We start from the raw sequence: 25,180 nt of genomic DNA on the forward strand, positions 1-25,180 counted from the left end.
GCAATGCCGCTTCTGGAGGCTCCGGGTTTCCTTACCATAATATAAGGGGCTGTGATAAGAACCCCCACCTACCCCCCCCCCCCCCTGCCCTTCCCCTCTCCTGAGCACTGGGAGAGAGCACTGTCGAGCTCGGACCGTGACGACCAGCTTTGTCTGGTGGTGCAGAGAGCCCAAGAAGCCGGACGGACTCAAGGGGTCCTGGAATGAGGACTCTTCCCCAGGGCTGACTACTTTAGAGACACGTTTATTCCTCCTCCTCCTCTTCCTCGATTCACATATGGTGTTTGAAAGATAAGTCTCAGGGGGCGGGATACATTCAAGGAATGAGCCCCCCCCCCCCCCCCCTCCACCCAGCCTCAACACAAGGTGGTATCAGTGTGGGGGAGACAGCCATAGCGATTTCCCGCAGTTGGCATTCACCGCATTTCCCCCTATTGCGTTGCTCATGGGGCGGGGGGGGGGGGGGGGGGGGAGGATTGGCACAAATGACTGAATGTTCGTTCTCTCTACTTACCTACTGAAGCATACGTGTGCGTCAGATGGTGATAATTATAAGGATGGTCCCTGCTGGGGGAGTGTTTAGTTTTGCTTTCCAGGTCGCTGTCACCATCATCTGCTGTTGAAATGGCTTCTTTTTCCCGAGTCCTTCGCGAGTTCAACCCATCCCTTGCCCCGAGCTGTTCCACGTAGTGTTTCACTTCCTTCAGCTTATCGATTGATTGTAGGGTTTAACGCGCCAACGCAACGCAGGCGATGAGAAGCGCCGTAGTGGAGGGCTCCGGATTAATTTTGACCACCTGGGGATCTTTAACGTGCGCCGAAATCTCGTACACACGGACGTTTTTGCTTTTCGCCTCCATCAGAAAAGCGGCCGCCGCGGCCAGGAATCGAGCCCGCGACCTCGGACTCTCCTTCAGCTTATCTTCTCATAACAAAGTCACTCCGTCCGAGTTACACCCGCCATGTTGGCACAGCGTACATTGCGCAGTCCGAGTGGCACAGCCTACCTTTAAGTTTTATTCCAGCATTCTATGCAGTCTTGCTTTCTTGGGCACCCACAAACGGCTTGAAGATATGTCCGGGAAGCAACGTTCTGTGACATACGTTAGCACACTCTATAACAAAAAAAATTACGCCTGGGCAAATGAAACGTGTTGAGAAGAAAACAGTTTTATTGCACAAAGGGCTGCCATGTGTTGTTGCCCAGGGTAACTGGAGTAAACAGTGTGTGTGCACACAAACCTGCAGATGCGTGAAAAAATATGGCACTCATAACCCACGATACAAAAACACCTTGTGAGGACACCAGTGAGTGGTAATCCGGAATGTTAGCTAACCCTCATTGCATGGCCCGTACATATGTACATGTGCTGCCGAACTGCGTTGTTCGACGCTCTGCTTCATTACATCTATGACAAAAATAGATTGATTACCCAACTCTTTCCAGCCCTCCACCGCTCCAGCAAATGTTGTGGGGGTCGTAGTTTACGGTGGATACCGAAGGCACGTTCCGATTTAAAGCACACATGACATACTTCGTGACAGCAACATCCAAAACTTTTTTGTAGCGTAAGCTACACTGGCCGACGTTGAGCAGTTTTCGCGTGGACCCTGAAGGGCCGTGGTGCACAAGCGCGAGGATAATTGGATTGGATTGGATTAAATTGGATTGTATTAGATTGGTTTGGAAATCCGATCCAATTGGAGTAGGGGTGTGAGAGAATTGGGTCCGCACATTCGCCGGTCTGCGCATTCCAGAGGAGTGACGTCATAGCCGCGGCAGACGCACTGGCGCCGGCGCGTGCCCAGCTGCGCGTCTCCGTTGCGCAGTAGCCAAGTCTGACGCTTCGCTGGAGCCGCTTGATAGCCGTTTCGCGTGGCTCCTGAAGAGCCGTGCTGCGCATGCGCGAGGAGCAGTGGCTGGACCGCACCGCACCGCACTGGACTGGACTGGACTGGACTGGACTGGACTGGACTGGACTGGACTGGATTGGATTGGATTGGATTGGATTGGATTGGATTGGTGAACCTTAGCTCACGCTCCGTATATACTGGCATAGCCGAGCTACGCCACTGCTACTTTTTTTGTCGAGGCAATACCCACAGTTTTCCCAACAAAGTGTAAATTTTGGCTGCTTAGTGCATTCCAAACTTGCGGGACCAGCGCAATAGACGGGACAGGGAAGGACAGCACCCCGATGCGCTCGCTTGCTGTTTTCCTCGTCCTGTATACATTCCGCTGTTTCCGCACGTTCTAACGTCTCCCGTCGACGCTTGACAGAAAACCTGCTGGAACTATACCGCCGTTACCGAAGCGGCGGAAGCCACGCGAACGGGCACTTGTAATCACTGCATCCATCCATTCGAGGGACGTTTTGACGACTAGGCCAAAGTTTAAAGTCGCTCGAGGATTTTTCTGTGCTTATATAACGGCCCGGATGATGCGTCGTTTCCTCGGCGCTACACTGCACAGCACTGCACAGGACGCTACACTACACTGCGTCCTGGGGCGGAATTCGCAGTTTTGTTCATTTCATGTCCTTCCAAAGTGTCCATTTCGAGCGAGCCCTGATCGTCTGGAGGCAGACGACCCGGATGTGACGTAAAACAGGTGAGGTTGGTTTCTGCGCATGTCAAAGGCCGCGCATCAGGAACTACGTCACAGCTGGAACGTACGCGAAATGGACATTTGTGATACGGACACGACTCTTAATTCCGCCCTTGGAGAACAGACGTATTGTACCGTTACATAAAGATGAAAAGCACACGATTTGCACAAACAAAAACCTGGCCCGTGCTACCACCTGACTTGCTTTGAACAGCGCTCATGAAAAGGGAAACAGCAACGTCGACAAAGTGCTTCCTTGTGGCACACCACAAGATACTGCCCACAAGCCCGTAGCAGTAAATGCAAAAAAGAAAAACGACCCACAGACCTATGTATCCCGAAAAATGAGGCTGAATTTGGCTGAAGTTCTGTCATTGGTCCTCCAAAACATTAGTTGGATAGCTTGTATGAAATAATATTTCACTGTGCAACCCCGGATCTGTTCTTCTAAAGTATAAAAATATTATTTTTTGTTAGAAGGATGTTTCTTTGACCATCTTCCTGTGTGCTCGCATCAACAACACAAACACCATCGATGTGGAATGAACATCCGTCAGCTTACGCCAACATCCCCTGTGCAGTGCACAATGCAGTGAATGTCTATGTAAAAAGGAATGAAAAGTGCGGTTTTCACCTTTCGCACATATGCATAAAGTGCACATGTGTAACTGACGCTGAAAATCTTGTCTGCTTCTTTCGGTCAGGAATGTTAGGAACTCGCCGGCTGGCGAGGAATGATATCGCGATGCAGCATTCGTGAATGCATGTTTGAAGCTAGTGCATGACATTTGCTTATTTATGCTAACCGCATCATTTCCGGGTGTGTTCTGCCACGAGTCCAGCGCGTTTTGACCACACACAACTTTTTCCTCAAGTTGTTTCCATTTGGTTCTGAGTTGTTTTCTCTTGCGTGCAGCCTTGACAAGGAATTAAAATACCAGGGTGTGCTATATTTTTGTTCCGTTTAAAACCAGACTTAGAGTCATTTGCACATTAGCTGCTGCTGCCAGCTCCGACGGAGCGAAGCGGAGACCAACCCGCCATGTAGACCACTTATTGGCGATTCGGTCCGATATCCGCATACCTTGGTCTGTTTAAAAGTTGATATATAACCGCGAAATCTGTTTGCAGAGCCATACATGAGGGGATCTCTGCAGCCACGGCCGGAGAAGTTTTTTTGAAAAAACGTAACCATGTGGAACTGGCGTTTTCTCGCGTTTCTGGTGTTGGCAATCAAGCGCCGTCACCAAGATATATAGCCAACGGAATGGTAGAGATAGGGCGGTAGACATAACTTGTGCACTTTCTTTTCAAAGGGAAGGGGAGGTTTGTGTAAGGCCATTTGACGTTGTGGGGGCAATACGGACAAGAGCCGTGAAACGTTTCAACGTAACTGTAAATAGTTATGAGAAAAATACATTCTGCAAGAGCTATAGCCTTTAACAGCCGTTAAAGACACATTCGTCGGGCAGCGGCAGTCACGTGCTGTGGCCGGTGAAATGCACCATCACCCCACAGGGCAACAATTCGCGGGAGTGCACAAAAAAAGGTGTTTGTTCCCTGTCTGTAATGGTCAACAAACGGCGTACACGAGCCGCTGTTATCGTCACAAAGATGACAGTGAGATAAGGTCGACGTGATGACTGTGCTTTGTCAACACCGGCATTTGAGCAGGGACGGCCAAGCCTCTTGATTATTGTGCTCTACATTCTACGCCTACATACTGCAACTACATTGAGCCTTTGTCTTGGGTAAATTAGGAGGCTTTTGCGTCATTGCACCCACCCGAAAAGGCACTTCGAGGCTGCTGGGCAGCTTAACAAACCGCGTGACGTACAACTACGGATTGCGGCCCAACCACGGCATGCAAATTGAACGCAAGGCTCACAATAATGACACTTGCTCACACAACCACCGAAAAGTCACCATGCCGCTACGACGTGCAACATCACCGGGCTCATGCGCGTGCGCAGTTGACAGTACAGCGACTTTCACAAGACCGTGACTGAGGTACACGGCACAACGCAGCCGCGCTTCTCGCTTTCACCGCTACCATCACCAACAGCATCCGTCTTGCGCTTCTTACAAGATCCGACTGTCAGGAGCTCGAAGTCTTCGACGAAGTACATGGAGTCCAGCGCCTTTGCCCAGTCACCCTCGCGGTACTTGATCATGGAGTCGCTGGCCTTCTTAATGCTCCCATCTTTCAGGTGCCGCCGGAACATGTCGGCCCACTCACGCTCGTGTCGCTTCACCTCTTCCGGGACAAACTCCACCGACTTCCACATCCGGTCTTCCGGTGGCGGGTCCAAGCAGGACACGACGCGGACGGCGTAGAAGGCATTCGCCCGGGTCATCAGGGTGGAGTGCTGTCTCGGGTCCACGACGCGACACCAGGGCCAGCTGTGTTGCGCCGACAGCTTACCCGTCCTGCCGGTCTTCTTCCCGGCCAGGGACGTCTGGTACTTGAGGAACTCTTCGACGCGCTCGCAAGACTCTCGGGTCACGTCCGAGTTTAGGAACCTGAGAAGGGCCGCCGGGTTCAGCTTCGTCTTCTCCTGCAGGGCTCGCAGCAGGGACAGTGTTCCCAGACCGGTTCCGATGGTGTGGTTCAGGTAGCCTTCCTTAAGGAACTTCATGTCAAGTTGGGCAAATTTCCGGTCCCCGGCTTCCCGGAAGTGCACGTACTGGCAGACAACAAGAACGCTGATCTGCGTTTGAAGCTGCGAGCCCCTGGTGAGCTGCTCGTGTAGGGATTCGAGGAAGCGTCGGTTGGGAACCGGAATGACTCCTCGGAAGGACGCCGAAGGCACGACGGACGCCAGGACACCCGCGACCCTATCTCGGAAGTAGGATTCGACCTGCGTTCTTGTCTTGAAGGACACGAGAGCGAGCAGCAGAGAGCAGAAGCCGATGATCATGCCAGCTTCGTCCAGGGCTTCCCTGTTATCTCTGCTGGTTTCCAAGAGCTTGGATAAATAGATAAGAAACTTCAGGGCGCTGGGGGCGGCAAATGACGGCTGCCGACTAATGCCACGCTCTATGCTACCACCGCTTTCCATCATGCTCTTCCGGAGTTTGACACCGCCTTCGGGTTTGCTCTTGCGTTCTATCATGCTGGAGGGACGCCACTTGAAGAAGCTAAACCTCTTCTGGACAGCGTTGGTGCGATTGTTCTTGGCGTTTTTATCACGTAGTTCGACGGACGTGTCGTCACTTGAAACGTTTGCGAAGGGCTTATTCTCTTTCTCATCGGAACTTGACGTCGGCACCTTGGCAACTTTGGCCGTAGAGCCGGAAGTCTCGTTCGGCGACGGTTTTTTGATGGCATCCTTGGACGCTGGAACAGCCGCAACTTCAGGCGCCGACGCTTTCGCAACCTTTTCAACCTCCTGTACAGAGCTTCGTACGGGAACTTCTGGCTTGTTCACTTGATTTTCTTCCGCTTTCGGAATGGCTTTATTGGTTGCCTCCTCTGAGCCAACTCTTTTCTCGTTTTTGTCGACGGACGTCTTGTCGGTTCCTTCAGGGGTAGAGTTCGTTGGTTCCGCCTTGCCAGGACTATCCTCTTTCAAAACACTGTCTTGCGTTTTGTCACCTCCATTTTTGTCCTTCGCAGCCGAAGGGTCTTTACCGTCGGCATTCACCGCTGTGACCGGCTTCGAAGCGGGGAGATTTTTTCCCGCGTTTTTGTTCTTGGGCAGTATCGCGTCCTGCCTTCCCTTCACGATGTCCGTGAAGAGAGGCACGAGAAGGTTTGACGGCGACGGCGTGGCAACGATACAGTCCAGGATAAGTTTGTCCAGAGACACGCCGACGCAGGCCTCGCCGCCGAAGAGCTTCACCCACGTCTCGTAGAGGAACCGCCTCGTGACGTCGTCCGGGAACTGGAACTTGAGCTCACGTCCCTGTCGCTTCACGGTCTCGTCGGTCCAAGTGCGGACGCTCTGCGGTAGGTGACGCAGGACGTCGGCCTGCTGGGACCGCAGCTCTTCGTAGGCGCTCGAAGCCATAGTTGTCTGCAGATGTTCAGTGGAAGTGTAATGGATGACTATCGATCAGGAACTGCCGCTTCCGCTCCAGCCAGGCGCAGGCCACGGTGCAACCTGCGATTACAGTAAGATAAGCCAATGTGAGGTACGGCGGCACACCTCAAGCTTAATTCTGCGCAAAATGATTTTAAAGAGACCATGCAACACTTTTTTCAACTTTTTTTTTGAAATCTTAAATGCTTGCAGGACGTAGTCACCCAACACCCCCAGTACTTAGATTGGGGGGTCGCAAAGCACCTCAGCGAAAAATTACTGCTCTATGCTCATCAGATAACTTGGAAACTCGCTCAAAAGATTTTTCTTTTTCTCGGTCTTGAAGTTCTTCGATGGCCCGAATTACGTCACTGAGGTCATGTAGCGGCTGTTGGCCGGTTTTCCTTCAGTTGCAACAATGAACGTTTTTCGATAACCACTTTAAAAAGAAAGCCACAAAAGCAAAGCACAAAGCAGAGGCGTATCTGATGCGACGAGCAAATCACGCAATGCCGCTCCGTGCTGGCGATAACTATGGTTCCAGACGCGAAGGAAGGAGTGAAGGCGCTTATCGAAAGCGTTGTAGGGTCCCTTTAAGAATCCTAGCTGGAACATGGAAGGTTTCTAGGGTTTATAAAGGCAATTTCTTATTTATTAAGCTCGTTCGTGCTTTTCGTGAGCGCTATTCTTCCTAGACTGCCTGTATGTTTTGCACTCTACTATCGTGATAAATTGAAATACGAACAATGGTGCGCGTGGTTGTCAGTCCATGTTGCTCTCCCTGACGACGGGCCGTGTGTGGACAGCAGGCAAAAGGTTGGGAAAGCCCTCTAGTAACTTATGCTTACTGCGCAGGCGCAGTCTCTGGCTTAGAATGTGGACCATTATACTGAAAACCACGCGCACCGTTGTTCGTATTTCAGTTTATCCCGATAGTACGCACCCTTCCCTGCCACGAGTTTCAACCATACAAATTTCCCCGCCATCATTTAAAACTATATGCTTTAACATTATGAATTTCTGTGCGAACGTAACGAGCTATATACTCGGTTACAACTCAAGAACGGCACCACCTCATGTAGTGTATCACTCCGCCAAAGCGCCAGACCCGTGACGTAAGTGTGCGCGCGTTTTGAAAGAGGTTTGCTATGAATGCGTGATATCATCTGCCTTGTCTCACGCAGTTTGTTTGGCGTCACTGGAGTCGTTTATAAGCATATTAAGTCCAAAAAATCACGGGAACGGCTCACGCCAAGTTCAAAATATTCCCAGTAACGCCCTACTTGCACCGCGCGGAGAAACATCCGGCTACGGTGATAAGGCACAGCGGCAACTTCCGGTGCTGTCACCGAGTATAGTCAGTTTTTCTTGCCTCTTCGCTGAACAGTCCATGACTCTTTACCCTCACCCTCCATGGATCTTTGCCGCCACATACATTCAGCAAGAACACACCATTTGCCGGATCAGCCAGAATAGCTTGAAAATGCAAAATTGAGTCCGGATGTAGCAAGCCACTGACTGCAGAGTACCGTATACGTAGGCCCGCTTAACCAGGACCAATTTCGAGAAATTGAAAATCCTACCGTTTTCAGCGCTAAAGATTATCTATAGGTCCGTCATGACGATTTAGAGCGTCGAGTAGTTATTTCTAGAGCTCTGGTAATTACCTAATCGAGTAACTAGCCAAGATTATACAATTACCATCTTTACCCTCTGAAATGGCGGACATTTTTCCGTGAGGAAACTACGAAGCATTGAGAGAGGCGCCCAGTGGCAGCAGTTCCTGCAAAGCCTCCGTTTATTTATTCCGCTCTAATGAAAAAAATGCCCAAAATTCAAACAAACGTGACTGGTTCAAAAACTTGGCAGACGATCAAAGAAAGTGTGCGGCGATTTCAGCGCAGCTGTGGATGATTTTGGCTCAGTAAACACTCTTTATAAAGAAATCTCTTTATTATAAATCTCGCTTTATTGCAAGTATATCATCGTCCCATTACAGTGTACAGAGAGCACATAATGCGCGTTTTTAACGAGGTATCCCTTATAACAAAGTAAGTCTGCTATCCTGAGCAATTCGTTACGACGGGGGTTTACTTATATTGAAATTGACTGACAAACGCCACTGTTGAGGCAACAAGGGCAACACGCCTCCTGCGTTGCAACGACCGGATGAACGGTGCATGCGAAGCCATATTTAGCCCGTTGCCAGCCTCGTGCGTCGGCGAAGACAGCGACGCTAGCGACGCTAAAGAACCAAACACATGTGCGGAAAACGGCGCGTTTCCGCAGGAGTTTTTCAAAGACGATAGTCTTTCTTGGGCTGCTTAAACCCATAAATTTTGGCCTGTCTGTCTGTCTGTCTGTCTGTCTGTCTGTCTGTCTGTCTGTCTGTCTGTCTGTCTGTCTGTGACTCGAATCAGCCACCCGGCCAAAGTAAAATTAATATTTCGCAATAGTCTTATATACGTAAACGTCTAAGCCCGGTTTATATGTGCATATTTGTCAACTTTGTTGAACAGGAACAAGACATTACGCAAATATAAGACAGGAAATTAGTACACAACGGATATTTACAGTGTTCCTTTATTAAAAAATTTATGCATGCTTGGTTTTTCGATAGCAAATGATATTCTACATCTACTGCAGAAAACCGCCGCCTCCTGGCGGCATATGAAAAATCACGCTGCAACAGCAACGAAAGGATCCACTAGCTAGGTTCCACGTTCTGCTTGGAACGCCCGTGGAGCACGGCCAGGCGGCTCTGTAAACCTTCTAGTCGGCCGCCTCCATTCACGCGCGTCTCCGCCGTACTGCAGCGCTGGCATCGAGGAACCCGGCCTGTAGCAGTGGAACGCGGTAAATTCAAATCGCCTTGCGCAAACCTTTAGTGTGTTTGCCTTGGAATGAGCGCGACGGTACAGGAACAGCATGATAGGTGAGCGGGAAAGCAAAGGGGGGCATTTCCTTGGCAAATGTCTACAAAGACTATCGTCTTTTGACGACATTTGCAACGAAAGGAGCAGATACGCGGCCAATTTTTTACTCTCCAGAACCGGTAATGTAGTATCCATGCGTGTTCCTTGCTGGTTCTGGAGCGGTTTCCGGAGAGGGAAGAGGCGTAGGAATACGCGTTGTTCTCCGCGCTTGTGTTTGGCCCTTAATGGGGATGATATTGTGGCAACCGAGCGAGCGATCCACCTTGTGGTCACCCGACAACAAAGCACAAACAGCTCAGTTGTAATTTCGCGAGTCTTCAAGTCAAGTCAAGTCAGATTTGTTTACCAGATACACCGAAGTGTAGCTCTGTATGGTCTCCTGGGCTAAAAGCTGCAGTAAGCAGCTTGACAGGGGCCCAGGAGCCTTTGAACATAAAGGCAGACAATGCAACATTCACACAATTTACAGGAAGGAAGAAAAATTACTGTACGCTTACACCTCGCAGGAAGTAATGAAAAAAAAAATACAGATACATTCTCACTGGTCTAGATAATGCTGATACAATCAATGTACACTCATTACATTTGTAGTTCTATACAGTGCCATAAAGCATAAAACATGGTGTCTTTGCCTTAATACACTCCCACGTTCTGGGGAGATCTTTGTTAATATGTACGTACATTGCCAACGCAGCCTGTACTGTTCTCCCTTGATGTTCCACCGAGGTGTCCATAGTATAAACTTTCCACTCAAGCCGACCATCAGACTGATCGAGTTTCACTCAATACCGAACATCCATCCTAGCCGACGCGTAACTACCTGTGCCCCTCGTAAGCAGTTACGCTTCATTCGACAATTACCTGCTACATTCCATAGAACTTTACTCTATCAAGAGTGGCCTCGCAAAAGCAGTGCAATCGAGATCGACAACAACCCATATCTCTATGAAGGCCGAAGAGTCAAAAGTTCCTGACCCACTGACCTCCTCCAGCCTATGGCCTTCCTACCTCCAATAAAGGTACTGCTTCTACTGCTACTATATACTTTCCGACACACACGCTCATTCAGGAGCTGTGGAGCTACCCTTTGTTACCGGCACGACCCGTTTCTCGAGAATGTTTATCGTCGTCTTTGACGACGTGACTGATAACACGTAGTGCGCTATCCACGCTGTGCGTCTACTCGGCTGTGACTCTATATACGACACGAGCTATGCGCGCCAAAACAACTGACTGCGTGGAATGACGTCTGAGTGAGCTTTTTTGGCGGAATGGCTGTGAGTTTACAAGCTTTGGATGCACCAAGAAGGAAAACGAAGCCTTCCGCCTATCGTAGCAGGAAAGTTGGCCCATCTCCTCTAAAACCGTGCAAAGCTATTCCGCCGACATTTCTACGGCGTGCATGAGGAAGTCCCTGCAACGTATATATACATGCGACCCGACAGCTGGACATGTTCGCGCAGTGTGGTCCGTCGAAATGTTATCGCTTTTAACGCAGTAGTGAAAATATATGTTTTTTTTTTCAGCTGAATTATTGAACCGGAAATTTCTTCTAGCTAGAAATATTCTAGCTAGAAATGGGCATAATTATTAACTGGAAATTCAGTTTCTAGGTCATTTCTAGCTGGAGTGAGGTTTACTTCCAGCTAGCATTTGTAAATCCTGCTAGAGGAAAAAAACCGCAAGCTGGAAATAATCGTCTCTAGCTAGACTACGAATTTTTCTAGTTAGAAGCTGTCGATTCCAGCTAGAATCTAATAGTCTAGTCAGAAATGAAGCCGGAAATCATGTTTTCTTGCTACAAATGCTCTTTCCATTTTCACGGGGGTAGTAACCAGCTTACTCGCAGTACGCCGATCACGGATTAAGAACCTACCTGCGAGCGTCCTTCTATTGATTCGCGCGTTGTGGTCTGCCGACGGAAACTGTGCACGGGGATCGCCAACTTGTGTGGTGCCCTAGTGCGTTCGTGTTTATAGCTTACATGGCCATGTTTGTTTGTTGGTTTCCGTTTGCCTAAATTAGGCAACCAGTAACGGGTAGGGAATTATACGTCAGCGTCCAGTTATTCTCTCTAGCGAAGGTCGGCGTATACCTGGCACACGTAGGGGCCTTGTTTTCTCATGGTCATGCCAGTGTCGTGCATGTATGTGCAAAGGGTGCGCTGACGTAGGGGTGGGGAGCGCGAATGATAAAAATAACCCTGCTAGTCAACAAATAATGAGTGCCGATAATTGTTGTTGTGTCGATAAGCTGCGCACCAACCCACATACGGCTTCGGCCGACGTATGCTCTCACCGCGGATATCAGCCATTCTGCAGTTTCAGTTGGCGAAAACATGAACAAAATAACCGGAAAGTTATGTGGAGTACGACGTCGTCCTAGTGTTTATGCATTTTTAATTTGTGTGAATTCCTTGTTATGGTTTTTTTTTTTCATCATTTCTTTTTTTTGCTTCGGCTCCTTTCATGCGTTCCCTTTCCATACACCCAAACTCCCATGATGTATGATCGAAATGAAATCCTGCGTACGCCACTGATAATGGGGGGGGGGGGGGGGGTTGAAAATATAGATGTTGATAAAGGGAGGTCCCCTCTCTACCTACGTCACTGATATGTGCCTAAGATAGCTCACAAGGCACTTCGAATGTCATTCGCGTGAAAACTTTTACATACAGACGCCCAATCACATTTCCCGCAGAGCTCGTACTGCTGTATTCATGACAGACCTGTGCGGACACCATCGCTCTAAAACGGATAAAAATCACGTCCCTTTTCTTCCTAGACAGATGGTTAAAACGCGAAGCTTTCTCCATTTAAACTTGGGTCAAAGTCGAAGTCCAGAAACCAAACTGCTTCGACGGTGTCGGAATGGCCCAATTGGAGAGACGTCGGTTCATAACGCGGGGGACCCGGCCACGTTCGATTTCGATTACCGGAAGCGTGTTTTTAGGGGCGAAGTCCCTTGGGGGAATTGGGCTGTCGGCGTCTCATGTCGGCGTCGTAAGCGTCGTCTCATGTGGTCACGGTACTAAAACACCGGGACACTCGGTTGCGCCTCTAGCTGGATAGAACGCTCCGTAACGTGCACTAAAAAACACTGGGACACTCGCTTACGCCTCGCGCTGGAGAGCTTCGTGCTTCAAAGACAAGATACTTTTAGAGTAAAGCTATATACCTGTACCCCCCCAACGACTTCATATCCGTGGGCAAAAACGTCAAGGCGCCAAGAATACACTTGTACACTGCATGCTTCGCCCCTCCCCAGGTTTCACGTTAGTGGAGATGGCCCCCGAGATTCTTTTTTTCTTGGGGCGCTTGATGTGCCTTTGTGAAAACCCATCGTGTAAGTTGGCTTTCCTGAGGTTACTTTTGGGCGTAACGATTTGGTTTCTGGACTTCGACTTTGAACTTCGAAGACATTTGCTTTCGACCAGAGAAAGCTTCGAGTTTCAACCAGCTTTCACTTCACCCACGATCATCATCATCGTTAGGGAAAGAATGTCCTACAGTGCGCTTTGGGGCAACGTCGCCATCAGAGCACTCTTAAAAATCGTCGCAGGTGGGCTTCGCCGCAACGCTCCACAAGGACCAATCATCGTGAGCAAATGTGCAAATTTGTCCAATGTCGAGGCCCACCATGCGATTAGAGTGAAAAATGGTATCTGCACTGGGATAACAGCGCAATTGCGCTGTTTAAGTTTCATTAAAGGGACACTGAAGTGATATGTAAACATTGCGGGATTACTTGCGCAAATTGTAGTCCGGGGTCCCCAGGCCATGTTACGACCACTCTGGGCGCGTTTACGCGATTTTATTTAGTAGAAAAACTAATTCGAAAATGCTGTCCTCCTCTCTTTACGCTCGCCCATTTTCTGTGGCGTTTTCGTGTGACGTCAGGAGGGGCTGAGCTGGCAATTGGCTGCGCCACGGCTGCGCTACTGCACGGCTCCCCGGCCGACAGAATCAGTCGGCCCAGCGTTTCGTCCGCCGGCCGCCGGCGGGTCGTCGCAATCAAGGAGGTTAAAAAAAAATTGCTTGGTCGCAATTCGTTCGCTTAGTTGAAACGAAGCCAGGACACGTTTGTGAATGGAAGAATGTGCCTTTCTTTACTTGGTTTGTTTGTACACTGTATCTAGCTCCAAGTCAAGGTCGCTTCACACAAGCGCTGCACATGCGACGCTTCGCTGACTGGTACGCCAGTAGGAAAATAGAAGGCCTCTTGAAGGCGGGAGAAGAGTCAGCGAAGTCAATATAGGTACTAAGCAAATAAAATCAACTGATATTTTTACCGTACAGCGGGCGACGCTTACTGCACGATCGCAGTACAACAAATAGTCACCTAAGCGGCTTGAAATGCCAAAACTAAATAAAAGTGTAAACCGGTTGTACAATATATACCCTATATTAGCAAGGCATTCGCGTCCCAATCCGTAGCCTAGCAGTCTGGGGCGCTAGGAATTCACCGCAAATGTTTTGCGAGTCATGAGTTCGAATCCCCGCGGGTACGTGCTTTTTTTTTTGTAAGTTAACTTTTTTGTTTTCCGCCGATGTTTTCTATATTGAGTTCACCTTTTTTGGGGCCGCAACGTTCATGGCTACACGAACTAGTTCACAAAACGCGCGCAGGCTGGCACTGGCGCGCTAGCGAGTTCTCGTTGGCGTGCTGTTGCCATAAGCACCGACTGCTTGCAGGCAGTGGGCACAGGCCAGAATGAACAGACCCTTGGCCTGGTGCGAACACGCTTTTTACGATACAGGCATGAGGGAGGCAAGCTCCAAATATGGGGGGAAAGCGCATGACATTTGGGCGTCTGCGGGTACGCGGAGGGCGTTCATGCACTGCGTAGGTCTCGGCTAGTGAATGCTACGACTACAAGCCGTCCTGGGAGGCTTATCTTGTGCATTTTACAGCCGACAACATGGCAGAAGCGCGGTACGATGATTACTGAGATATTGAGAATGCCCATCCAACAAAGCCATTGGTTATATTTTACAGAACCGAAACCGAAACCGAAACTTGTGTGATTGCTAACCTTGGGCATCGTCCAATCACGGCGCCCCTCCTCTCAACGTCACAGCCTTAGTTGGTGCGGCCGCCGCAAACCGCGCATGGTAGTTTTTCTTCTTTCGCGCTTTGTAAAATAATTACCGATTTGTCAACCGGATAAACGATGAAAAGTGTGCTAATTTGAGCCAGTCTACGCAGTTCAAGCAAAAACGGGAGTGTCCCTTTAACCAAAAAATTAAGTTTCATTATATATAAACAAAAAATTACTGTCCACTTCCCCACAGTATTGCAAACATTATGCACTAGGTTTTCTTCGAGTAACTCTATTGCTCTTTTCTAAAATCCTGGTGCATGATAGCTGGGACACCCTGTATAATGCCTTGGAACTGCGTGAATCAATTCTATATATCAGTAACTCGTCGCATATCAGGCTGCATCATGGTGTAATACAAAACTTTGATTGTGGCGAATATGTGTTGTTCCTGCCATATAAGGAAGCATCTAGCGCCATGTATGGCTGGATAAGGCGTCGTATATGGGTTGAACGGGCCATTTATGGCTGTACTTGGCGCCATATGGGTTGGCCGCGCCGTATATGGCTGTAATTGGCGGCATATTGGTTGGCCGCGCAATATATGGCTCTATGTGAGGCCATATATGGCCATATAGTCGAGGGTTTGACGGCATACCATCTGGTCAGGAAACATGCTGGAAATGGTTTACTGGTCACTGACCAAAGTCAAAATATACAAATGACAAAAGCTTGATCAGGGCTAGTTGGTTGAACATACTGAATAAATTTGAGGCGCTAAACAACGGGGACCAAAGAAACATACGTGTCTACGTGTTTCTTTGGTCCCCGTTGTTTAGCGCCTCAAATTTATTCAGTATATACAAATGACGTTTCGGGAACACTACCGCTACCTTGTTCACATGGCCATATTTGATGCCATCTACGGACTGACCGCGCCATATATGGCAAATAATAACCATATATGAACACATGTATAACTATATACCGTATTTACTCGCGTAATGATCGCACTTTTTTTCCAAAAATATGATGCAAAGTTAGGGGTGCGATCATTACGCGAGGTAAATTTTTCGGGAAAAAGTTTCAGCGCAGGAAATGCGAGTTGCAGGTCAGAATGTTTACGATAAGCCATAATAAGCATAACAAATAAAAACATAATAAAAACTCCACTGACCACCCAATGACCACCGAGTGATGCAAAATGCCATGTTTTCATTACGGAACGTGCCGGAATCACGGAATTACGGAACGCGCCGGAACGAGCTTGCTGTGAGGTGAGAAAAAGTGGCTGTTGCTGTCACAGTGTGGTACCTATAGACACGGCCGCCGACGCAGCAAGCCAAGCGCGTTTTTTTTTTATGTTTTGCGAGTACATTAAGTTCATTTAGTGAGAGTTTCTTCCGCACCAATAATGAACTCATGCACGCTTGCCGATATCGCTAACATCATCAAGTCCGCAGCAATAACGTAGCCATGCGCGCTTTAACAGAGGAGGAGACTAACGTAAGCAGGACCATCGTCGTCTAGACTTGGCACACAACGACATATGGCTGCGGCAAGTTCAGGGTGCGATCATTGCGCGGGAGATAAAAAAAGTCATATTTTGACGACGAACTTCAGGGGTGCGAACATTACGCGAGTACAATAATTCTGCGAGTAAATACGGTATGGCCACATATAATGCATATATGGGCCATACATGGAATTTTCGTAAGGGAAGGCGCGCACCTGCGCTGTTGTCACAGTGCAAGGGCGGTATTCTCGTAACTGTCCCTTTTGAGTCCCTTTCATCGTGACGTACTTCCGGTTAAGCAGTGAGCGTTGGCAGTAGGTTTGTTGCACTTGCGTTACGTCACTTCCGGTTGTTTGCTTTTAACCAATCAGGGCTTGCCAAAAAGGACACTTTGGAAAGGGACGCAAAAGGGACAGAACTCGAGAATACCGCCCCAGATGCACGCCTCTAACCATATGCTGGGTCTCGACATTCACCAAATTTGCACATTTGGTCAGGATGATTGGTCATTCTGGAGTAATGTGGTGAAGACCACCTGCGGCGATTTTTAAGAATGTGAGGCGCAGAAATGTGAGGCGCAGAATGTGAGGCGCATGTCCGTTCCTTCTTCCTTTTTTGTGTCCTATTTTATTTGCGCTGTTACCAAGCAAGACAATGTACCAACTCGCCCAGTCGTCTGTTTTGGCAGAAAGAAAACTAGATCCGCAGCCAGCAGATCTCCCGCCATTTATCGCACTATGCACTGCGTCAGTTTCCCGGATGCGGTTCCATTGTCAGAATTGCACGCTGCCTGGCGGCCGAATACTACGACGTTGGCCAGAGATGGTGCACCCGGTCGTGTGAGGTCAACTTCCGTCGCACGCGACCGCATCCCGCAAACTTTCCTCCCTCAGTGCTGCTTGCCCGACTCATGGTCAGCATTAAATATGTTTCCGTTCTCACTGATAACGAGCCTGTGTATCTCTTTTCTCCCTTTATCTCGCTTGCCTTCCCACTCCGACCTACACTTGTACGTTAATCACATCGCAGTATCAGAGTGTATATGAACAAAAGGAGCGCGTCAATTTTTTTTTTTTTTGACATCGCAAGAGGAATGTCTCTGCCAGCAGTCGCATTACCGCACGTGTGGTGGGATGGTACATTAATTATTTAACGGTTCCAAGCACTACTATTCTTTTCCTGGAAGATTACAAAATAAATTTTGCCTACTCTACTCTGCATTTTATGTCTGAATCAAGGGCGACGCTTTTTATCTGGCCTCACGGCAATATCTATACGTCAGATTTGATGGCCCAGTATTTCGCCATATTCCCTAACTAACCTACTCTCAGTTCTACCGGTGAGCGGCAACAAATATATTTGCGCCTAAGAAGGAGCAAATAATTTATACTCGCATCTGTAGGGGAAAATGTCTGCTTATTTCCACTGGCTGGTAGAGTCCAGTGTCTAAAGCCCCAACCACATGGAGCGATTTTGCGAGCGACTTGGGGCGCGACGCGACTAGCGACGAACTACTTTTCGCCGCGCACCAAGTCGCTCATCGAATCGCTCGGTTCTGGGTCGCCAGAAACAGTCGCTCGCCTCCCGGAAGTGGCCCCAGCGACTAGCCAATAGGAGAGCCCCTACGTAAGCACGCAACCTCCGGTTTAAAGAGAACGGGGGGAAGATCCATGCAGACGACGTCTGCGGTGCAGCGGCAAAGAAAGCTTTGCGTGGCAAAGCTTGAGTACACGCTGAAGCAGAAGCAAGAAGGCTCCCGCTCACACTGGGTGAGACCCGTGTGGGAAAAACGACGTCAAGAAAGCGAATTCTTCACGGCGTTCATGTTGGAGCCGAGAGACGAGGCGCAGAAGGAAAAGCGTGCGCTATCGCTAACCCAAACCAGTTTTAGAGATGCAATGAAGTGCAAAAAGCAAGGTAGAAAGGCGTAATACTTTTTAGTCATGCTTTTTATGACAAATGAACAAAAAAATGTTTGCAAACAACCAGCGTACCAAGCGCGTGTGTGCGGCAACATTGAAATCGCCATCCTCAGTCGCTCGAGCAGTCGCTGTCATGTGGTTGCCTCGGCGAGCGACTTCGGTTCGGCGACTGCGGATCCTAGTCGCGTCGCTCGTCGCGTCGCTGGAAAAATCGCTCCATGTGGTTAGCGCTTTAGTGCAGCGCTCTGTAGTTTTAGCTGAAAGCTTTCCCCCTTTGTCCACGCAGTTGGGTGGAGCAGCAGCGCATATTCGCGCATGCGCAGAACACGTCTCTCTCTCTCTCTCTCTCTCTCTCTCTCTCTCTCTCTCTCTCTCTCTCTCTCTCTCTCTCTCTCTCTCTCTCTCTCTCTCCCTCTCTCTCTCTCTCTCTCTCTCTCTCTCTCTCTCTCTCTCTCTCTCTCTCTCTCTCCTTTTCCTTTTCCTTCTTCTTCTTCTTCTTCTTCTTCTTCTTCTTCTTCTTCTTCTTCTTCTTCTTCTTCTTCAATATTTGTTACTTAAGCTCCTTTTTATAAAAATGAAAATTATCTATACCTGACGCCTCAAACAACCAAAGGAATGTATACGACAACGTCAAAAAAGCGTTGTAATTTGAGTTTTGGACGTCGCAGTACATTTGAGCTGTGAGTCACGGTAATCGTACTACTTCGCGTGTTTCTTTAACGCGTTGGGCTTTAGTTCCAAAACGTCGCATACCCCGCGGGTGCAGGAAGGAGCAAACATCTCCTTCTTGAGGATTCCAGCGGATAGCAAGCAGCAAATTCTGCAAAAGCGAAGGTGTACCGCCAACAGACCTAACCTTCGTTCTGCGCGCCAGCGGGTGGCTAACAAGGTAGGTATATGTATATACGAGGGCCTGGCAATCTGCGTACGCCCGCAGTTCTGTCTTTCTGTGAGGATCGCGCTGCCAGCTGCGCGCCACGGACGCAGCTGGCAGCTCGCCACGACTGAGCACCACTGATGTCTTTCGAGAAGCGGGGACTGGGACAACTCCCTCCGTGCTTTGTGAGCGAAAATGTGGCGTGCGTTACGCCGTCGCAGACAGAGATAGCGGCAGGGCAGAATTAAACAGAAATAATAGTTATAGGTTAGATAAATTTAATTAAGTGATGAACGTAGGCGATATGGCGCATGCCACCACCCCGATTGGAAGGGGAGGCGATTGATCATCATCATCACACAACGGCTCTGGCATCTTTTAAGTGCAGAGCACTTTAGGGGCTCGCCTTGTCGTCGTAGCTCGCTCGCTGGACCCAAATTGACTCACACGGCGTTCCGTCATGACGGCTGTCGTCGAGGCGTAACCCAGATGCTTCGAAAGCCAAGCGGTTTATATAGTCATAAGCGTTCGTAACTCGTGAAACGCTAGCACTTGTCCTACATCTCCCCGTTGTTTAGCGCAAAGAAAACTATCGGTATATTTGAGGCAAAATATATGTAATTAACCGGCAGCGCCCGCGTTCGTGTAGTTACGAACGCTGGTTGGGTTGGTTTTTACGACGGTAAGCAAAAAAAGTGGCAGTGCAACGCCGCCACGAGCGGGACGAAAAGCAAGCACAAGATCATGGAGCACAAGAAGAACAGAACTCCCGCTGGCGCAGTTTCAGGCAGGGAGCGCGCGAGCACTGCGAAGGCGGGAAATTTGAATTGCATTGGGTGGTATAGCAGTGAGCGGATAACGGCGCTACAGCCCATTATGGCGAATCACTGCTCCGCACTTCCGACAGCTTTCACATTGAGTGGAACGGCTTTTTTTTTTTTTTTGCAGCGCTGTCTTCAAGAGGCTACAAGACGACTCTTCGAGCATCGTGTCTCGTAGCGTCTCTTCGATGCCACCTCATTACATCTCACGTAGTGGTTATTTCGCACAGAGCGAGCATTTTTCAGGATACTAGAAGAACAATTTCTCCAACGTGATAGCTCGCAAACAGCAAGTTTTAGGGTTCAGTTCTAACGGTGCAGGACAACTATTCAGAACATTCCGGAGCTTCCGTGTTAGAAGTGGTCAGGTAATGTTCCTATATATCCATACACTCCCGTAGGATTTGATCTTCCTGTAGACAATACATTCCTTAAACGTGACATCTTGCACACAGCAAACTCTTATACCGAAGCCAACTGCAACGGAGATTTTTAAGACGCTCTAGAACATCTGTGCAGCCAGTCGTCGGCCACCGCGCATAGCATAGGACATCCCTGGAGCCTTCCCCTGCGCAGATACCAGAATAGTGGCTGTGGAAAGGTAATAGTTATGTAACAGCTTTCACTTGGCGGTAGTTAGAAAGTGTAAACTGGGTGCGCTTTGATCAGAGTGACGTATACCCCTTTTGAAATGTAGTTCTTTCTGGCATGCGTATATACTTGATTATGGCGCTCAAGTTGTTTCATGCATGTACAGCCACGATCACAAGTTTACGGATCGGGGAAATGGCAATTTTAGGTTATTTCTCTTCCTATAGCAGCCCGACAATCTGTCGAATGCAGGCGAGATGTCGTATAAGAACTAATGAAAACTACCGCACATAGTTCTCCGGGCTGTCGTGCGGCAGAGAAATAACTCAAAATCGCTGCTTTCGTGGTCCGTAAACTTCTGCCCTTGGGAGTACGTATGTATATGCGGATATCACGAAGATGACCCCTAGTGAACCGAAGTCGTGTATTGTGCTGGGTTATAGGACAAACGCGTGAATTGGACTGCGCACTCTAAAAAGTCGTCGCAGGTGGGCTTCACCGCGGCACTCCAGAACGACTAATCATCGTGGCCAAATGGGCAAATTTGGCGATAGGCGATGGCCAACATGCGATCACAGCAAAAAATAGTATCTCCGCTGTACTGTTTCTTGCTGTCATCGCATGCCGGGCCTCGTCATTCGCCAAATTTGCACACTTGGCCACGGTGATTGGTCGTTCTGGAGTGTTGCGGTGAAGCCCACCTGCGACGACTTTTTAGAGTGCATGCACAGTGGTAAGCGCGCTTTTACAAGGCCTATGGCAAGGAAAAAAAACAGTAAGAACACATCCAGCAAGGACTGGACATTTGTATCGGAGGGAAGGATATTTACACGGAAGATAATAAAAAAAACTAAACGAACAGACACGATGCACAATGCAAAACAAACCACGTCACACTCACACGAGTGATCAAGGAAGGTCACTTCGGCACCTCTCACCGCAATCGAAGGTCAGCTCAAGCACGTGTATTTGCTCTTTTGAATTTTGAACGCCCAGAAATTTTCCGCGTTCACGGAATTTTGCGCCTCGTCAGTACAACCAGTGATTTCCAGCGTAGCGGCCTTGGCGGTAGTCGGTGGAAAAGTGACACCAGTTTCACTAGATAAGGTTATCAGTGACACTAAGTAACACGAAAGGCGCATCTGATGATGATGGTGATGATGCGCTATCCCCTTTGTAGCAAGTGGGAGCAAGCTCTGCATCCTAGCCGTCACTTCAAACTAACCCCAGGAAGTTCTCTCGGGACGTTGAGGAAACGCCCCGTCTGGCCAGTGTACGCGCCACCCCATGCGACAAAGGAATACAGCCCCACACGATGCTGGTACACAGTATGACCTTATGGTTTCTGCAGCCTTCCGCCGATGGCTATGCGCGCACACTCCTCAGCTTCTTGCCAGCACGAAAGACAACATCCACGACAAAATGGCCTCTAATCTTTTGCAGCCGGTCAGACAGAGGCCGCGATTATCTCGGAGCGTCGCCGCGGGGTCAAGACCATTTTATGCGCTGGTTGGCGCTTCAGCCGCCTTAACATCCTCTCTGAGCAGATGCGAAAACCAAGCGCGATAAATCTGCCGCTTCGAGTCTGACAATTGGCTCATAGAGCTTTCGTGCAACGAGTGGACACGATTATAGATTAAAAAAAGGTTTGGTGGATCTGAGGGAATACGACCAGCAAACATGGTTCCTTTGGAATCTTGGCGACAGGTGAGAGAATTGCGGGACATGATTTCCTAGAATTTCAGGCGAAAAAGTGGGATATCTGTTCGTTTGTTTAAACTTCAGGACATCGTGCGCGTACACCCGCCGCGGTGGCTCAGGGGATAAGCCGTTGTGCTGCTGAGCACGAGGTTGCGGGTTCGATTCCCGGCCGCGGCGGCCGCTTTTCTGATGGAGGCGAAAAGCAAAAACGCCCGTGTGTACGAGATTTCGGCGCAGGTTAAAGATCCCCAGGTGGTCAAAATTAATCCGGAGCCCTCCACTGCGGCGCGCCTTATCGTATGATTTGTGTCGGCGCGTTAAATCCTACAACCAACCGATCAATCAATCAATCAATCAATCAATCAATCAATCAATCAATCAATCAATCAATCAATCAATCAATCAATCAATCAATCAATCAATCGTGCACGTACAGGAGAAAATTTGCTTTTTCGGCAAACGCAGAATAACCATCCACTTTGAACACGTGGTGCGCAGTTCCGCGCAGATTCTGTTGTAGGGTGCGGCCCACTACGCCGAGTAAAATGTTAGCACTGACGCTACTTAGAGCCACCAAACAAGCTACGCTTTATTTAGTGACAGTATACGTACCCAATGTGGGGTTATAAACCACGCCCAAACGAAACAAACGTATAAGATAGATTCCGACGTTAGTCATAAAATACACTTTTCCGTTGATCTCAGTGATAGTTTCTTTTAAACGAATCGTGACGTCATCGTAGGGAACAGGTCCCCTGCGCGTACATAAATGCAGATCACATTGCATAATTACGCTGAATTAAAACCGTCACCATCTCCCAAGTTTCCTACAGGGAACGAATCGACCACTTTCAAGGCTTCCAAATGCTTTTGCAAAACGCCTGAAATATACGAACCCTGTTGCGTCTCCAACAATTCCTAGACGTTACAATTCATCTCTGCCCATCTGGACACAGATGAACTGTGCATCTAAACAGTTATTTGTCACCTCCCGATATACACCCAACACATCTGCGGTGCACCGTGGAGATTAACGATGAATGCATGCTGGCATCAACGGAGGCGCCAAACTACCCAGAGGTGTGGCTAAGTGGTACCTACAGAGTGAAGTGCCGTGTCCCAAGGACTGCGTAGCTGCTGTGGACGCATGCCGAAAGCACACGCTGCCAAATGGGAGAGAGGACGCTGGCGGAGGGAATAGGCGGCCGTGGCGGCGGGGGAATGCGGCGGCACGATACCGCACCGCGCTCCGTCCCAGTTCACCCGGCCGACAATCCAATAACGAGAGCAGTCCATCCAAGCAGCACGATACACGCGTATACGGGAGATAAAAATAGAATTTCCCTCATTCCACGCTAGGCGCCCGCTCTATCGGCCGTCTGCAGCCGTCACCGCGGTCTTTTCCGACATTGTCAATCACGTGGAAGACAGCTAGGCTATAGACAGGAATAAAAAAAAAATCATAAATGGAAGCCACACGATTTCTCGGAATGAAAAGCTCCGTATCAGTTTTTTTTATGTATTTAACGGCTACAACTTCGAAATTTCGTCGATGGAAAGAAATTTGCGTCAAACCAAGGCTTCTGTTTGTTTAAAGCCCGATGTCTCAAGCAGATAAGGCAACGGCCCTTACGATTGTGTGCTGAGAAAATGAGATTGGAAAAACCCTCCCGAACTGTGCCGTCTGCTTCGCTAACGATAGCAAATGCCGTTTCTTCCGCCGTTACTAAGTAAGCACTCATAAGAGCAATGCGCTATATCTAGGTTTAATTTCAGCCTCGGGAATTATCAAAAAAAAAAAAAAACCTTTGTGCTGAGTCTGAGTATTTGTGTGGTTTTTCTGCAGTCCAGACACTGAGAACTCGAACATGCGATTTAGAGAAGCACCGTGAAACTTGTTATTTTCATAGGAGTAGAGCAGAAACGCACAAACTAGTCGTTTACAGGAATATCGAAGGCGTGTTTTATTATTTTTTTTTTTGCTTATATCAGCACATCTGACTCGAAACCGGCGCGTTTTACAAACAGACTTCGCTGGCGATATCACAAAAGTATTGTCATTAGGAGCAGAGTAGAATGGAATGTGCAGTATCTACTGCAAGGGTCCACGCGCGAAAGGCCAGCGGTTGCTTGTAATCCCAGCTGTAGCAGAAATTCTCATAACGAAACACCTCGATAAGTGGCTTCAACATTACGTAACCACGAAATTACGGCGCTTTCATTGTCACAGTGACGCGCAACATTGCTGGCTGCGACAATAACATCGGCGCAAGAAGGCGCATCTCCCGAGCAGACGACAAAAAAGCGCGTACACAGGTGGCGAGCGGCGGCCCGCCCACGCGATGACGTCATCAAAGAGAGGGAACCCCATTTGTTGCTCGTCCGCAAGAGCAGACGACTATTTACCGTAGAAGGCAGAATGGCTGGGTGTGTATGCTGCAATATATTGCCGCATACCGCAAAACTACGCACCCGCGACGCTCACACGATCAGACAAAAGCGCGCAGAAAAGCAAGCCATGGGCGCGAACACCGTGACTTCACGTTGAAATAGAAAAGAAGACGTGTCGTCTGTTGCAGTTTCAACCGCCTGCAGTTTGTTAGACGGAAACGCTGCCCACGCAGTCACGCGCTGTACATGTACCTCCCCTACAAAAAATCATACCAACCGGCGCAAACACTTACGTTTACCGCGTCATGTTCAGTTTCCGTCGCATTGTACGGAGACAGGCTGTTTCACTTCCTCCTTTGGAGTCTACAGCTGTGCAGGGAAGCATCAGTGCAGGTTTAGGGAGTATTTGATGGATCGTAACGTGGAACTCCTGTTGTACGTAAACTCCTGAGAGCTACGCGCTAGCGGAGTAGTGGGAGCGGCTCTCGCCCGCGCTCCTGATAATCGCACAAAACGAAAATGTTTTGGCAAAGGTGGCGCTGCGGTCGGTAAAATTGCGGCTCATCTGTAGCAACTTGTATGTAGTTTCAATCATAGAGTTTGGTTTGAAATCACGAATCTAGTTGTTGAGCCTAAGTTTGAGGTTGGGTTTAAGCGCATCGCGCTTCGGAGACGAGGTATTTAGCTGTACTTGTGTACAGCACTCCTGTACAAGAGCACTTTAAATGGACCTATTCGCTGGTCGCGCGAA

The 25,180-nt window shown here is 49.0% G+C and overlaps 1 protein-coding gene across 2 annotated transcripts; it reads right to left on the reverse strand.

The window, feature by feature from the left end:
* Positions 1-1,152: 1,152 nt before the first annotated feature.
* On the reverse strand, positions 1,153-24,943 carry LOC144137911 (uncharacterized). Of its 2 annotated transcripts, none has more exons than XM_077669928.1 (2): positions 24,723-24,943; positions 1,153-6,714 (listed from the first exon to the last, which is right to left on the reverse strand). In XM_077669928.1, the coding sequence occupies exon 2, from the start codon at positions 6,619-6,621 to the stop codon at positions 4,600-4,602; it is 2,022 nt and encodes a 673-aa protein (XP_077526054.1). In that variant the 5' UTR covers positions 6,622-6,714; positions 24,723-24,943; the 3' UTR covers positions 1,153-4,599. The 2 variants fall into 2 exon arrangements, with proteins under 2 accessions (XP_077526054.1, XP_077526055.1); XM_077669929.1 differs by lacking the exon at positions 24,723-24,943 and adding an exon at positions 23,140-23,347.
* Between the last annotated feature and the right edge of the window lie 237 nt (positions 24,944-25,180).

This window comes from Haemaphysalis longicornis, unplaced genomic scaffold, assembly GCF_048455015.1.
Source record: "Haemaphysalis longicornis isolate Haplotype H1 unplaced genomic scaffold, Haemaphysalis longicornis Haplotype H1 scaffold_5, whole genome shotgun sequence".
NCBI classification, from domain to species: Eukaryota; Metazoa; Arthropoda; class Arachnida; order Ixodida; family Ixodidae; genus Haemaphysalis; species Haemaphysalis longicornis.